The sequence below is a fragment of the Sinocyclocheilus grahami genome, unplaced genomic scaffold (genome assembly GCF_001515645.1).
Source record: "Sinocyclocheilus grahami isolate Dianchi unplaced genomic scaffold, SAMN03320097.WGS_v1.1 scaffold821.1, whole genome shotgun sequence".
NCBI lineage: Eukaryota > Metazoa > Chordata > Actinopteri > Cypriniformes > Cyprinidae > Sinocyclocheilus > Sinocyclocheilus grahami.
In genome coordinates this window covers 25455-40020 of record NW_015506000.1, presented here as the reverse complement: position 1 = coordinate 40020, position 14566 = coordinate 25455, and the positions used below count along the sequence as shown (strand labels likewise).

The 14566-nt window shown below is 33.6% G+C and overlaps 2 protein-coding genes across 2 annotated transcripts in view; both read left to right on the top strand.

Moving 5' to 3' along the window:
- Positions 1 to 4576: 4576 nt before the first annotated feature.
- LOC107562390 (G patch domain-containing protein 11-like) lies at positions 4577 to 5656 on the top strand. Its single transcript, XM_016247017.1, has 3 exons — positions 4577 to 4822; positions 5343 to 5384; positions 5478 to 5656. Exons 1-3 carry the CDS (start codon positions 4621 to 4623, stop codon positions 5639 to 5641), a joined length of 408 nt encoding a protein of 135 aa, XP_016102503.1. The 5' UTR covers positions 4577 to 4620; the 3' UTR covers positions 5642 to 5656.
- Positions 5657 to 7461: 1805 nt separating this feature from the next.
- The window catches only part of LOC107562393 (interferon-induced, double-stranded RNA-activated protein kinase-like), a 25111-nt gene continuing 18006 nt past the window's right edge, over positions 7462 to 14566 (top strand). The window contains 16 exon segments of the mRNA XM_016247025.1: positions 7462 to 7635; positions 9295 to 9440; positions 9592 to 9727; positions 9814 to 9866; positions 10526 to 10684; positions 10759 to 10891; positions 10983 to 11023; positions 11123 to 11237; positions 11385 to 11419; positions 11511 to 11562; positions 12366 to 12442; positions 12538 to 12657; positions 12850 to 12941; positions 12944 to 12974; positions 13068 to 13272; positions 13799 to 13942. Of these exon segments, the coding sequence (XP_016102511.1) occupies positions 7525 to 7635; positions 9295 to 9440; positions 9592 to 9727; positions 9814 to 9866; positions 10526 to 10684; positions 10759 to 10891; positions 10983 to 11023; positions 11123 to 11237; positions 11385 to 11419; positions 11511 to 11562; positions 12366 to 12442; positions 12538 to 12657; positions 12850 to 12941; positions 12944 to 12974; positions 13068 to 13272; positions 13799 to 13942 (1650 nt within the window). The 5' untranslated portion in view covers positions 7462 to 7524.

Below are 14566 nucleotides of genomic sequence, written 5' to 3'. Positions count from 1 at the left end.
ATAAATGCAAATACCTAATTTGTGAACATGTACAATAGTTGTTTTTCTTGAAAATAAAGTTATATTTATTCAAACAAAGACTGTGTCTCTTCTTCAATGTGTTGCATTGTAAACAAACAGCACACTTTATTATTATTATTACTATTATTATTAATCACTGCTAAAAAAAAAGCACCCTGAACTTTTATTTAAATTATAGAAATATTATTGGAATGCATTTGTTATAGAGTATATACTTTATTGCAAATAAATAAATCATTTTTTAATTCAGATTTCATATTAAGAGTCCCTCTCCATCATCTAAAGCGGGTTGACCGTATTAAAATATGAGGTCTAATTTAAAACTCTATAGAAAGCAAATATATATATCTGACTTAGTAAATGCTATTAGTGGATTTACACATTAGAATAGTCATTTATTATTATTATTATTACTGCTGAATAGCAGCCTGAACTATTAATAAATATGACTGGAATGCACTTATAATTGCAACAGAGTATATAATTTATTGCAAATAAATCATTAATTTAAAAATTCAGATTTCATATTAAGAGTCCCCCTTACTTTTAGTTAAATTAGACAAGACGGGAATAAAAGGAAAAATGTACAATTGGATTATGAATTTTTTGATTAATAGGAGCATACAAGTAAGGGTCGGAACGAGCTATTCTAGGACTTACTCAACAGATAATGGGACCCCACAAGGAAGTGTGTGTAGCCCAGTTTTATTTAACATAATGATAAATGACATATTTTCAATGATTGGACAAGGATTTGGTAAATCTGTATATGCGGATGATGGTGCCTTGTGGAAAAGGGGAAGAAATGTAGTATTTGTGCAAAGTAGTATGCAGAAAGCAGTTAATGAAGTGGAAAAATGGGTAAATAAGTGGAGTTTTAGACTGTCAGCAGGAAAAACTAAAGTGATATGTTTCTCAAAAAAGAAGAAATCACCAAATATTAAACTAAAGATTTATGGAAAAATGTTAGAGCAGGTAACAGAAATTAGGTTCCTTGGATTATGGATGGACTCAAAACTAACTTTTGCATCACATATTAATAAAGTAATAGATAAATGTAAAAAGGGAATAAATATTTGAAGATGTTTGGCGTGCAACCCGACAGGCATCGAAAAGAGTATATGGTGCAATGATTAGACCTATGATTGATTATGGCAGCATAGTATATAGTTCGGCATCAGTATCTATGTTGAAGAAAGTAAGTGGTATCCAATCTCAAGCACTAAGAATAGGAAGTGGGGCATTTAGAACATCGCCAGCCTCAGCGATGCAGGTGGAGTTGCCTTTAGACCTCCGGAGACTTAAGTTAAAGATGGCATACTGGTGTTCTGTAAGGGGGCGTGTAGAAGCCCATCCAGTCAAAGATGTTTTACAAAAATGTTGGGAACATGAGTATGTAAATTATTGTAGCTTTGGGGTGGAATGCCAATGCAGATGCTAAGAAGGTAGGAATCAATGACATAAAAATGAGTGAAGTGACCAAGTATGGTGAATTAGTGCTCTGCATTTAACCCATCCAAAGGGTGCACACACACACCCGGAGCAGTGGGCACCCGGGGGTTCAGTGCCTTGCTCAAGGGCCCCTCGGTTGTGGTATTGAAGGTGGGAGAGAGCACTGTACATTCACTCCCCCCACCTACAATCCCTGCCGGTACAAGACTCGAACCCACAACCTTTGGGTTACGAGTCCAACTCTCTAACCATTAGGCCACGACTTCCCCCGTGAGTTCAACAGTAGCTCTAATATCAATTATACCCCCTTGGCTGTGCCGCATGCCAATGGTAGATCTCCAGTTGCACTTTAAAATAAATGAAAGGGAAAGGTGTATGCCTAAAGAAATAGTAGTGGATCAATATTTGAAACAAAACTATTTTAATAGCATTCAAATATACACGGATGGGTCAAAAAATCCAGATTCTGGGTATACAGCAGCAGCCATAAATATATTCCCTATTTTAAATATAGCACAGCTAAAAGGTTATCCAACGATGTATCTGTATTCACAACAGACATGATGGCAATTCTAATGGCTTTGCAGTGGGTGGAAGAAACCAATCCTATAAGTGTAGTAGTTTCTTCAGATTCATATTCAGTATTAAACAGCTTAAATAGTGGGAAATCAGCATCTAGACAGGATATACTTTATGAAATATTACAGAATTTATATAGAATGAACCAAACAGGAGTACGAGTAGAGTTTTTATGGATACCTGCCCATAGAAGGAAACGAGGAGGTGCATAAGAGATTGACAGAGAAAGTAAAACAGAAGTGAAAGGTATTATTAAAACAGCAGTTGGAGGTATGTGGCAAGACGTATGGAATAAAGAGTCAAAAGGGAGACACTTATTTAGCATTCAACAGAAAGTGGGGATTGAAAGAAAGGTATATGGAAACAGAAGATACAGTCTTAAAAATAAAGGTGCTTCAAAAGGTTCTTCAAGCGATGCCATAGAAGAACCATTTTTGGTTCCACAAAGAACCATTCAGTCAAAGGTTCTTTAAAGAACCATCTCTTTCTTACCTTTTTGTAATCTGAAGAACCTTCTTTCGCCACAAAGAAGCTTTTGTGAAACAGAAAGGTTCTTCAGATGTTAAAGGTTCTTTATGGAACCATTTAGACAAAAAGGTTCTTCTATGGCATCGTGAAGCACCTTTATTTTGAAGAGTGTAGTGTTATAACCAGGATCTGTATAGGACACTCTAACTAGGGTTGCCAACCTCAGAAAAGGTTAAATAAGGGACAATCGTGGTTTTTCATAGAAAAATAAGCAACATAATAAGGGATACACACACATACCTATTTTATATATACACACACACACACACACACACACACACACACACACAGGTATATCTTTTAGATTTGTAATGTTTTTTTTAAATGGAGTCTCTTATGCTCATCAATGCTGTATTTATTTGATCAAAAATGCAGAAAAAAACAGTAATATTGTTAAATATTATTGCAATTTCTAATATTGGTTTCCTATCTTAATTATTATACTTTAAAATATAATTTATTTCTGTGACGCAGCACTGAATTTTCAGCATCATCACTCCAGTCCTCGGTGCCACATGATCCTTTTATAAATCATTCTTATGCTGATTTATTATCAGTGTTGAACCTGTTGTGCTGCTTAATATTTTTTTGGAACCTGTGTTCCATAAATAAAATAAAAAGTTACAAAGAATGGAATTTATTCAAAATAGAAATCGTTTCTAACAATATGACTTTTTATCCATTTAACACATCCTTGCTGAATAAAAGCATTCTAAAAGTTTCTTTTAAAAAAGAAAAGAAGAAGAAGAATTATAGTTGTGTATATTCAACGCAATTTTTATTTTGAATAAATACTGTTCTTTTTAACCTTTTATTTATCAAAGAATCCTGAAAAAATATCACAGGTTCCAAAAAATATTAAGCAGCACAACTTTCCAACATTGATTATAAATCGGCATATTAGAATGATTTCTGAAGCATCATGTGACTCTAAAATCTGGAAAATATTAGGGAATAAATAACATTTTCAAGTATATTAAAATAGAAAACGGTTTTGTTAAATTGCAATAATAGGCTATTTCACAAAATTACTTTTTTCTGTATTTTTGATCAAATAAATGCAGGCTTGATGAGCAGAAGAGACTTCTTTAAAAAACAATAACAATCTTACTGAACGGCAGTGCATATATTCAAAGAAAGCAGCTTGTTGAAAAACTAACAATGACATTTCAGTTATGAATATATTTCAGAATGCACAGAAACATCTAAGGGTTTATGATTTTCTCCTAAAATATCTGAGAGATACAGATTTGATTAGAATTATTTTTATTATTATTTTTTAAGTAGTATATAATATATTCGTTCATCGAGGCCTCACACCGCCGTTAAACACAAAAGAAGACCTAATGGCCTGTTTTTTTATTTTTATTATTATTTAGTAAATAATAATAAACTGCTGTTGTTGATTTTTATTTTGAATAAATACTGTTCTTATTAAATATTAAGCAAAACAACTAATTAAACAAACATTTTAAAACAACATTGATTATAAATCAGCATATATTAGAATGATTTGTGAAGGATCATGTGACACTAAAATCTGGAATAATGATGCTGGAAATGCAGCTTTGCTTCACAGGAATAAATTAGATTTTCAAGTATATTAAAATAGAAAACGGTTTTGTTAAATTGCAATAATAGGCTATTTCACAAAATTACTTTTTTCTGTATTTTTGATCAAATAAATGCAGGCTTGATGAGCAGAAGAGACTTCTTTAAAAAACAATAACAATCTTACTGAACGGCAGTGCATATATTCAAAGAAAGCAGCTTGTTGAAAAACTAACAATGACATTTCAGTTATGAATATATTTCAGAATGCACAGAAACATCTAAGGGTCTGTGAATATGCTTGTCAGCTTGTATCAAGTACAGAAAACAAATACAAATGTTTCAGTTCTGACTTTAAATAACATCTATAATTCCCCATTCTTACAGCTCGCATATAAACATTAATAGCTGTGCCTTACATGCTGTTTTGTCGAATTGTTTTGATGCTCTCTACTCAAAAACAGCCCGGATGTTCGGCCTGGCGTCCCGATGGTGAAGCGTGAGAAGGAAGCCTTGAAAAAAGAGGCTCTACGGAAAGAGAAGAACGCACAGAACCGGCAGAAGAGCTACAAAGAGCAGGAGCGAGAGAGTCGGGAGGCCGCGCTGCAGAGCTCCTTAAGCAGCCAAAATAAAGGCTTCGCGCTCCTGCAGAAGATGGGATATAAAGCAGGCCAAGGCCTGGGGAAACAGGGTCAGGGATTGGGACTTTTAAATGGACTTTGCTTTTGAAGAAAAAAAAAAGTTTGGGATCAGTGAGATTTTTAATGTGTTTTAAAGAAGACTCTTCTGCTCATCAAGGCTGCGTTTATTTGATTAAAAATACAGAAAAAAATGTCATATTGTACAATATTATTACCATTTAAAATAAAGGTTTTCTATTTTAATATACTTCAAAATATATTTTATTTCTGTGATGCAAAGCTGAATTTTCAGCATCATTATCCTTCAGAAATCATTGTGATGTGCTGATTTATTATCAGAGCTGGAAACTGTTGCGCATCTCAGAAATAAATTACAGTTTAACAGAGATTTTAAATTGCAATAATATTTCACAATTTTACAGTTTTTTCTGTATTTCTGATCAAATAAATGCAGCCTTGATGAGCAGAAGACACTTCTTTAAAACACATTAAAACTCTTACTGACCCCAAACTTTTGTACAGCAGTGTAATATAGTTTTATGTGCATTAAAACATGTCCTCATGCTGCAGGTGCTGGACGCGTCGAGCCGGTTCCTCTGAACATCAAAACAGGTTCTTCTCTGATTCTTAACAGCGAGTGTTGTTGGTGATGTAAGACGGATGTTCAGAAACGCTGAGGTCTGTGTGTGCTTGTGCTGTTTTCAGACAGAGGCGGCATTGGAATGGAAGAACTCAAGAAGAGGAAAGCAGACGAGGAGCTTCAGAATTACAGGAGAAAAGCACAAATGAAGCAACAGGGGGAAAAGAAATCAATAGAGGATTTTAGGTATGATGATATCAAATCAAGCTCATGGTTTTTAACCCTATAAAGCTGCTGTATCATATTTGACATGCAAGGCCTCTAAATGACACACAATCTACTACATGCCATTTAGCAGACTTTTTTAGCACGTATAAGGTCTTTTAGTATAATTTTATTAAGTGAATGTAAGAATAACTTTGATATTGTTAGTAATATTTAAAGAGGAACACTTATGGACTGAAGCAGCTTCGCTTTACTTGATTATCCAGACGCCTTTTTAAAAATTTTTTTTTTTTTTTTTTTAGAAAAATCATGTTCAAATATGATTCATCAGAGTTTACTCTGAAGGTTTCCTGTGTACTCGGTCTTTTACTCTGTAATTTAATTTCACTTAAACTCTAATCTGATTCCATTTCATTATAACCTCGATTTTAGGCTGGAAAAAACCAAATGGATTGTTTGCCAATTTCAAATTATTATATTCTATACTTTAAATTGCACATTTGAGTTTCTTGTCAGCTGTTAACGCAAATCTCACAGTCATAAACTCGTCAGTCTGCTCGTTAGCCAGAGGTTAGGACTAAGACTATTTAACAGGCCGCCTCATGCTTGCCATTCTTTTAATAGTAGCTCAATTTAGTCCCCTATGTAACAACTTAATTAAAGCTCAAACAATAGTCTTTAGAGTTTATGGCTAGTACAGTGAAGTATGCCGCCACATACTTGCTAATACCTCAAAAGTATTTTTGTCAAGCCCCTATAGTTAATATAACAACTTGAATAAAGTGGAAACATTAATCAGAGGTTATGGCTAGTACTGTGAAATATGCTTGCTATTATTTCAAAGGTATTTTTGTCTAGTCCTCTATAGTGAATTCAACTGCATAACAAGTCAAGCAGATCTACAGTCTCACCTCATGTGTCACATGCTCCATCTAACCTGAGATCTAGTACGTAATTAACCCTGGATGCAGATTTGTGGTAACATGGATGTAGTGTAATCTACTAGAGCCAATCATTGCAGAATAATATCAAATGTAACCATTTATTATTAGTCAGGTAAATATGTACAGAGCTGATTACATGTAATCAGATTCTAAAAATCAAGGACTCATGATTAGAGTATATTACATTTTATAATGCTCATGCATCAGATTACAGTTACTTTTTATGGATATAATTTTTGAAATTGAGATGTATACATCACCTGAAAGCTGAATAAATAAGCTTCCATTGATGTATGGTTTGTTAGGATAGGACAATATTTGGTCGAGATACAACTATTTGAAAATCTGGAATCTGAGGGTGCAAAAAAATCTAAATATTGAGAAAATCATCTTTAAAGTTGTCCAAATGAAGTTCTTAGCCATGCATATCATATTACTAATCAAAAATTAAGTTTTGATATATTTACGGTAGGAAATTTACTAAATATCTTCATGGAACATGATCTTTACTTAATATCCTAATGATTTTTGGCATAAAAGAAAAATATATAATTTTGACCCATACAATGTATTTTTGGCTATTGCTACAAATATCCCCCAGCGACTTAACACTGCTTTTGTGCTGCAGGGTCACATATTATTCCAGTCTGTTTCTCTGGACATGAGGCCATTGTAGCAGTCGCACTGAGACATTTTAAATCATATATAAGACATGGCTGTTAATTCACTTGCATTGACATCATGGAACATTATATGCTGCGTATAATCATTGAGTTCAATCAGCACTGGATTGCATTGCATTTTATGTTTTGATCAAATCTCATCTTACTAAGACATATTACTGGAGATATAGAGCGACGGCTGATATTTATATAATTTCATGTCAGTATCTGCTGTACTGTTATTAAGATCTCATGGATTTGCATTACAAGCAGTTCAGTAGATGCGCGGCGTCTGAGCTGCTGCGAGCTGTTAACATCATTGCTGTGCTGTCAGGTTCGCTATGAGGGCTGTTGTGAGCGGACAGCGGTATTCTGAGGGCTCTGGCAAAACCAAGAAAGAGGCCAAGCAGAACGCGCTCAATGGCATAAACATCACTCAGAATATTGAACCTGTATGTTCAAATATGTTATATATTTTTTTTTATTATTTACTGTGTGTGTGTGTATATATATATCCTCCTGAGAGCCATAAAAATCACTCAAAATATTGATCCTGTAAGTACAAATTATAGCCTGTTATATATTTAAAAATATTATTTACTGTGTGTGTATATCCTCCTAAGAGCCGTAAAAATCACTCAAAATATTGATCCTGTAAGTACAAATTATAGCCTGTTATATATTTAAAAATATTATTTACTGTGTGTGTATATCCTCCTAAGAGCCGTAAAAATCACTCAAAATATTGATCCTGTAAGTACAAATTATAGCCTGTTATATATTTAAAAATATTATTTACTGTGTGTGTGTGTATATATATCCTCCTAAGAGCCATAAAAATCACTCAAAATATTGATCCTGTAAGTAAAAAAATATTTACTCTGTGTGTGTGTGTGTGTGTGTGTGTGTGTATATATCCTGAGAATCATAAAAAAGAGTTTTGTGAATTTTTTTTATGCATAAGAAGCAAATGTAGAAACAAAAACATTTTTGAAAATGTTCATATTTTATTCTTTGTCCTTCAAAAAAAAAAAAAAGTCAAATGCACATGAAAAGGCATGCATAGGCAAAAACAAAGTTTTATTTTTTCATTCACCAATCAGTTTTTAGGATTCAGGACTTTGTACAAAGACGATTAATCTCAACTATGTTATGAAAGATATAAAAGAATGATTTGATATGCTACTGTCCTTTGTGAAATATGTGCGTAAAATGTCCATAAATTGGCATTTCCGTTCTACACAACATGGTTACACTGCGTCTCGAACAGGACAGACTTGAAACTGTGGCATGTAGAGAAATTCACTCAAATATAATGTCCTCTACAGAAGACAAAAGTCTATGCATGGGTGCCAGGAGGATATAATTCAAATTATTTTGAAAACTTACAAATGTTATATAATACATAACATATTTTCACTGATATCTTCTTATATATACACATATTGTTTATTATAATATATAAACATAATACATGTTTATTTACTTATCTATTTTTTATATATATTGTTAGTGCTCTATATAAAAATGCATATATAATATTAAATATTATGTTTAATATTATACTAAAATATATATATATATATATACATTATATAATATTATGTATAATATTGTTTTAAAAATGCACACATCTAATATTCTAAAGCATTTATAGGTTTGGGAATATTTTAATTTAAATATTAAATATTAAATAATTTAAGCGCTATAATACATATTATTGTATCTATATAATATTAAGTATGATGTTTAATATTGTACACCATCATATTTATTTAATTTTGTGATAATGCATTAGTTCTAACAATGAAAATACTTCTAAAGCATTTATTAATCTTAGTTCATGTTAATTTCAACATTTAATACATTATTAAATCAGATGTATCTGTTAATATTATTTAATGGATTTGAGCTAATAGTATTTTTAATAACTAACGTTACTGAACATTAATAAATACGGTAACAAAAGTATTGCTCGCTGTTAATTAATGCATTACTAATGGGACCTTATTGTAAAGTGTTGCCAAATTTCATATATTTATTTTGTTATAAATATGTTCTAGAATCTAGATCATTTGTTTAAGAATTAATGTATGTGTCTTTAACTGCAGACAACGTCATCTGTTCAAAACTCTCCCAGCAATATGACTGTATCTCAGAGGAATTATATTTGCTGGCTTAATGAATATTCACAGAAGAGCAAGTTATTTTTCAAGGCTCATGAATCCAGATCCATAATGGCTCCAGGAAGCACTCGGTGAGTACTGAAACATTTGCACACACGCCTGTTGTGATAGAAAAAGATAGAAAAGTACAGTACCTTTTAAATTAAAATGTGCATGAACTGCAAAATCAATTCCAGTGCCTTGCAAGAAATAACAGTTGATTCTCTCTCATCTCTTTTGCAGATTGTGTACTTATGTCTGTAAGTATGTTTGCGGTGATAGAGAGTTTCCTGAGGCTTATGGAAAAAATAAGAAGGACGCTAAAGAAGCAGCGGCAACCCGTGTTTACGAAGAGCTGAACAAAACACAAAATGCAGAGGTAGCACAGCTTTTATCAACTTGGACTGTCTAATGCTCTAATCTATTTTTTATTTTGACTTTTATTTTATTTTTTTTGCGTTTAAGGTCTTCGAGGACGACAGCAATAGAGCACAGAAGCCAGAGGTTGCGTCTCGTAGGTAAATGATAATAAACAACATCATGACTGATAGTAGATTATTTATATTTGAAAATGTGCTCACTCTCAGGCCGTCCGAGTTTGTTTCTTCATCAGATTTGGAGAAATGTAGCATTGCGTCACTTGCAATGAATGGGTGCCGTCAGAATGAGAGCTGATAAAAACATCACAATAATCCACAGCACTCCAGTCCATCAGTGAACATCTGGAGAAGACAAAAGCTGAAACAAACCCAGCATTAAGACGTTTATAACTCAAACACGAGTCTATAATCCATAATAACTGTTCCTCCAGTGAAAAAGTGCATCTGCTGTTGTCTCTAGAACCTCTAAAATCCAGCCACATATTAGTTTCGAGCTGTTTAAACACTGCTTGATCTGTGCAGATTTCTCTCCTGATTCACACCAGAACACTGACTCACTGGAGGAAGCGTTATTATGGATTATAAACTGGATTTGTTTCAGCTTCTCCAGATGTTAACTGATGGACGAGTGCTGTGGATTATTGTGATGTTTTTATCAGCTCTCATTCTGACGGCACCCATTCACTTCAGAGCAAGTGATGCAATGCAACATTTCTCCTATTCCTTTAATAGGTTATTTTACCATACTGTATATTCTGCACACGTTAAGTTTTGACATCTTGTCTTTTGTATTTAAGTGCTAGCCTGGATCGTGTCAGCTTGAGTTTTGCTGATGAATCTCGAAGCATCACGCCTGACGGCAACTACATAGCACTTCTCAATAACTACTGCCAGAAACATAATCGTGCGTTTGATTTCAAATTAGTGGAGAAACGAGGCCCTCCTCACAACCCAGAGTAAGTCTTGAACAGGCCATAACTCTGCAGATTGGTTTGAGTTAGAAAAGAAAAACTGAAATCTTCTGTTTCAGGTTTGTATATAAAGTTATCATAAAGGGGAAGGAATACCCTGAAGGACAAGGAAAGAGCACAAAAGAGGCGAAGCAACATGCTGCTCAGTACGCTTGGAGTGAAATTAATGAGCAATCCGGATGGACCACACAGGCAGGACGCTTCAGAAAATACAGCGATGTTTATGGTCTAGATGTTAACCATGTCATGTTTATTAATGCACATGCATGTTTGTAATTAACAGAGTTCTGAAAATGACAGCTCTTCACAAACTCAAGAGACATCGTAAGCTGCAATGAACAATGCATCTTTATATCTTTATCTATTATATGCATGCTGTGCATATAAAGATGCATTGAAATTTACAGTTTATCTGTTTGATAGTAAATCTCAGGATGCACAGCACTCCTCAAAAAGCTCGTCTGAAACTCCCAGCACAAGTTCTTCTACTGTCTCCAAAGACTCATCTGGTGTTAGTTCTCCTATGGTCATAAGTCCTGTAAGTCCAGTCTGTGTTATTGGTAGCGTTTGCATTTTTAACTTATTCACAGATTTCACAGGCTATATTAGAAGCTATCCATTTCATAAAACATAAACATATTTTAGCGTATTATATGTGAACTTATGAAATCGATCTGTGTTGCAGAGTGTGAGTCCACTGGATGTGACGCCGAAAATAAAGTAAGCTTTTGCAGTTGGTGCATTTTTAGATTTTACCGTTTTTTCGATCATTAATGACACAAAATAAAAAAAATGTAATACATTTTTTTAGATTAGCACCAAATTTTAAACTGTCACCCAATGGTCTGGCTAGGAGTAAAGAGGTATTCCAACAATATTTACCAGTAATGGGGAGGAAAAGTGTACAAAATAGCATTAGCTGAGCTGTAAAATAAAACAAAGTGACGTTATCTGAGAAATGAGTTGCGTTTTCTGTGACAAATTAAAAATACAAAGAAAGTAAGACTGAAAATATGTATGTATGAGAATTTTGGGATGTGTATGTTGTTCTTTATAATGAGTATCCTCCATAAAGTAATGGTTGCAAAATTAATAGATAAATGGAAAAAAAATGGTAAAATGAGACCTTATGCAAAGGTGGTCATTTCCGCTACATAAGAAAAACTCGTGCTTCGGTAAACCATAAAAATTACAATTCGAAATTTTCAGATAAAAAGTAATAATTATTACTAAATATTATGAGGCAAATTTATGGTAAAAAAGTCAAAATTATGACATGAAAAAAATTATATTTATATGTTATTTTTGTCATAATAATGATTTTTTATGTCATCATTTTACCCTTTTAATACCATAATAATATCGACCTTTTATCTTATAATCATGGCTTTTTATGTCATAATTTTGCCTTTTTATATCGTAGTAATATCAACAATTATCTAATAATTATGACTATTTATGTCATTAGGATTTATCAAAGCATTTTTTCTTATCTGGCAGAAATTGGCTTCCATAAAAAGAAATTCAAAGTTTTATAAAATAAATTATATATATATATATATATATATTGAATGTTTTTATAAAACCAGTTCCAATGTTCTCCAAACACAAGAAAAAAAGATTAATTATTTTTCCTGGTATTTTCTTCTTCTAATACTTTCCACAGGTTGGTCCTAACATGAGCGCACAGAACCCATCAAAGCCATCTGGAGGTCAAACGTCAAACCACGCTACAAAGTCGAGGTAAATCCTAACCCGTTGCCTTTGTGCCATTCAGCATAGCTTTTGAAAAGCTTTAGAAACCCATTGTTTTGAAGCGCTTATGTTCGTCTTTGTAGGTTTTTAGAAGACTTTGACTCAATATATCCAATTGGCAAAGGTGGCTTCGGCCGTGTTTTCAAGGCAAGACGAGTACTTGAGAACACATATTATGCTGTGAAGATAGTGAAGAGTACAAAGTAAGTCAATTAAGTTTTTGTATCGTCTTTGTCTTTAAATAATTCATGCAATATGTGTTCTATAGGTTGCATCATCCTAATACCTGCAATGTTAGATAGGCTTCGCATTGATGTCCAAAAAAGTTATCTAGGCCAACAGCTAAAAATTTTAAAGCAAAATATACAGCAATAATATATTCTGTATTTCCCTAGAAAAGCTCGTCGTGAGGTCGGTGCTTTGGCTAAGTTTAATAACGCCAACATCGTCCGCTACTACACAGCTTGGGTCGAGGACACGGCGTACAGACAGAGTCTTCAGAGAGCTACAGCCTCTCAGAGTAATTCACCGAAAACAACTCTTTCTGAAACAAGCTGCAGTCTCCAGCTGTAACATGTGTATTTGTGCTGCTCTCTCTGTCTGCTGGCTTTAGCTCTGGCAGTGACCCGGGAACAAAGTTCCTCTACATTCAGATGGAGCTGTGTGAGGGAGACACGCTTCGTGCCTGGATTGATAAAAGAAACTCTTCAGATGTTCATGACCCAGAGAGGAGGACGGAGGCAGCACAGATCAACAGGCAGGTGCTGAAGGCCGTGGAGTACATCCACTCCAAGGGTTTGATCCACAGAGACCTGAAGGTGGGTATTGGACACACCCAATTGGGTGTTAAAGCGATCACGAAATGCATTTTTAAATGATTTTATAATGATTCCTGAGGTAGTATTGAGTACATGTACAGTAAATGAGCATACTTTCCAGAAGGCCAACAATTCACTAAAAATGTTTTTTTTATTGGTCTTATGAAGTATTCTAATTTGTTGAGAGAGTGAATTGGTGGGTTTTTGTTAAATGTGAGCCAAAATCATCACAATTAAAAGAACCAAAGACTTAAACTACTTCAGTCTGTGTGCACTGAATTTATTTAATACACGAGTTTCACAATTTGAGTTGAATTACTGAAATAAATGAACTTTTCCACAACATTCTAATTTATTGAGATGCACCTGTATATATATAATTTTATTTCAGTTAACACTTTTTTTTTTTTAAGTAAAGAAAATGTTTTTTATTTCAGTTGTAGTTAACGATAATAACCCTGAATTGAAAAGGAAAAGTCCTGGTTTGATGCTGTACTGATTGCTCTTTTCTGTTCCTTTGTTTCAGCCGTTGAACATAATGTTCAGCAGCGAGGGAAGAGTAAAGGTTGGAGACTTCGGCCTCGTGACCGCAGCAGAAAATAATAATGACGAGCATCTGCTGGAACGGACTAAAAGGACAGGAACCCGTATTTACATGAGCCCAGAACAGGTGAGTCAGGAGGTGCATGTTTAAATCAACACGAAATACTGCTCACAACCCATTTTACTTGACTGTAATATTGCATATTTGATTAAAATTGGAATGTTCCATGCACAATAATGAATCATGCACAATAAGATCGTGAGGAATATGCATTTACACAGTAAATAAGAATCTATGTGACTGAAGGCACTATGAGATTGTAATATGTGACCCTGGAGCACAAAACCAGTCATAAGGGTCAATTTTTCGAAATTTAGATGTATACATCAACTGAAAGCTAAATAAATAAGCTTTCCATTGATGTATAGTTTGTTAGGATCGGACAATATTTAGTCGAGATACAACTATTTGAAAATCTGGAATCTGAGGGTGCAAAAAAATCTAAATATTGAGAAAATCATCTTTAAAGTTGTTCAAATGAAGTTCTTAGCAATGCATATTACTAATCAAAAATTAAGTTTTGATATATTTACAGTAGGAAATTTACTAAATATCTTCATGGAACATGATCTTTACTTAATATCCTAATGATTTTTGGCATAAAAGAGAAATGTATAATTGTGACCCATAAAATGTATTGTTGGCTATTGCTACAAATATCCCCCAGCGACTTAACACTGCTTTTGTGCT

Excerpts from the sequence above, each read along its gene's own strand:
- LOC107562390 (XM_016247017.1), top strand. The coding sequence starts at position 4,621 with ATGGTGAAGCGTGAGAAGGAAGCCTTGAAAAAAGAGGCTCTACGGAAA. Across the intron at positions 4,823-5,342 it reads CCAAGGCCTGGGGAAACAGG|GTGCTGGACGCGTCGAGCCG; the intron begins GTCAGGGATTGG and ends CTCATGCTGCAG. Across the intron at positions 5,385-5,477 it reads TCCTCTGAACATCAAAACAG|ACAGAGGCGGCATTGGAATG; the intron begins GTTCTTCTCTGA and ends TGCTGTTTTCAG.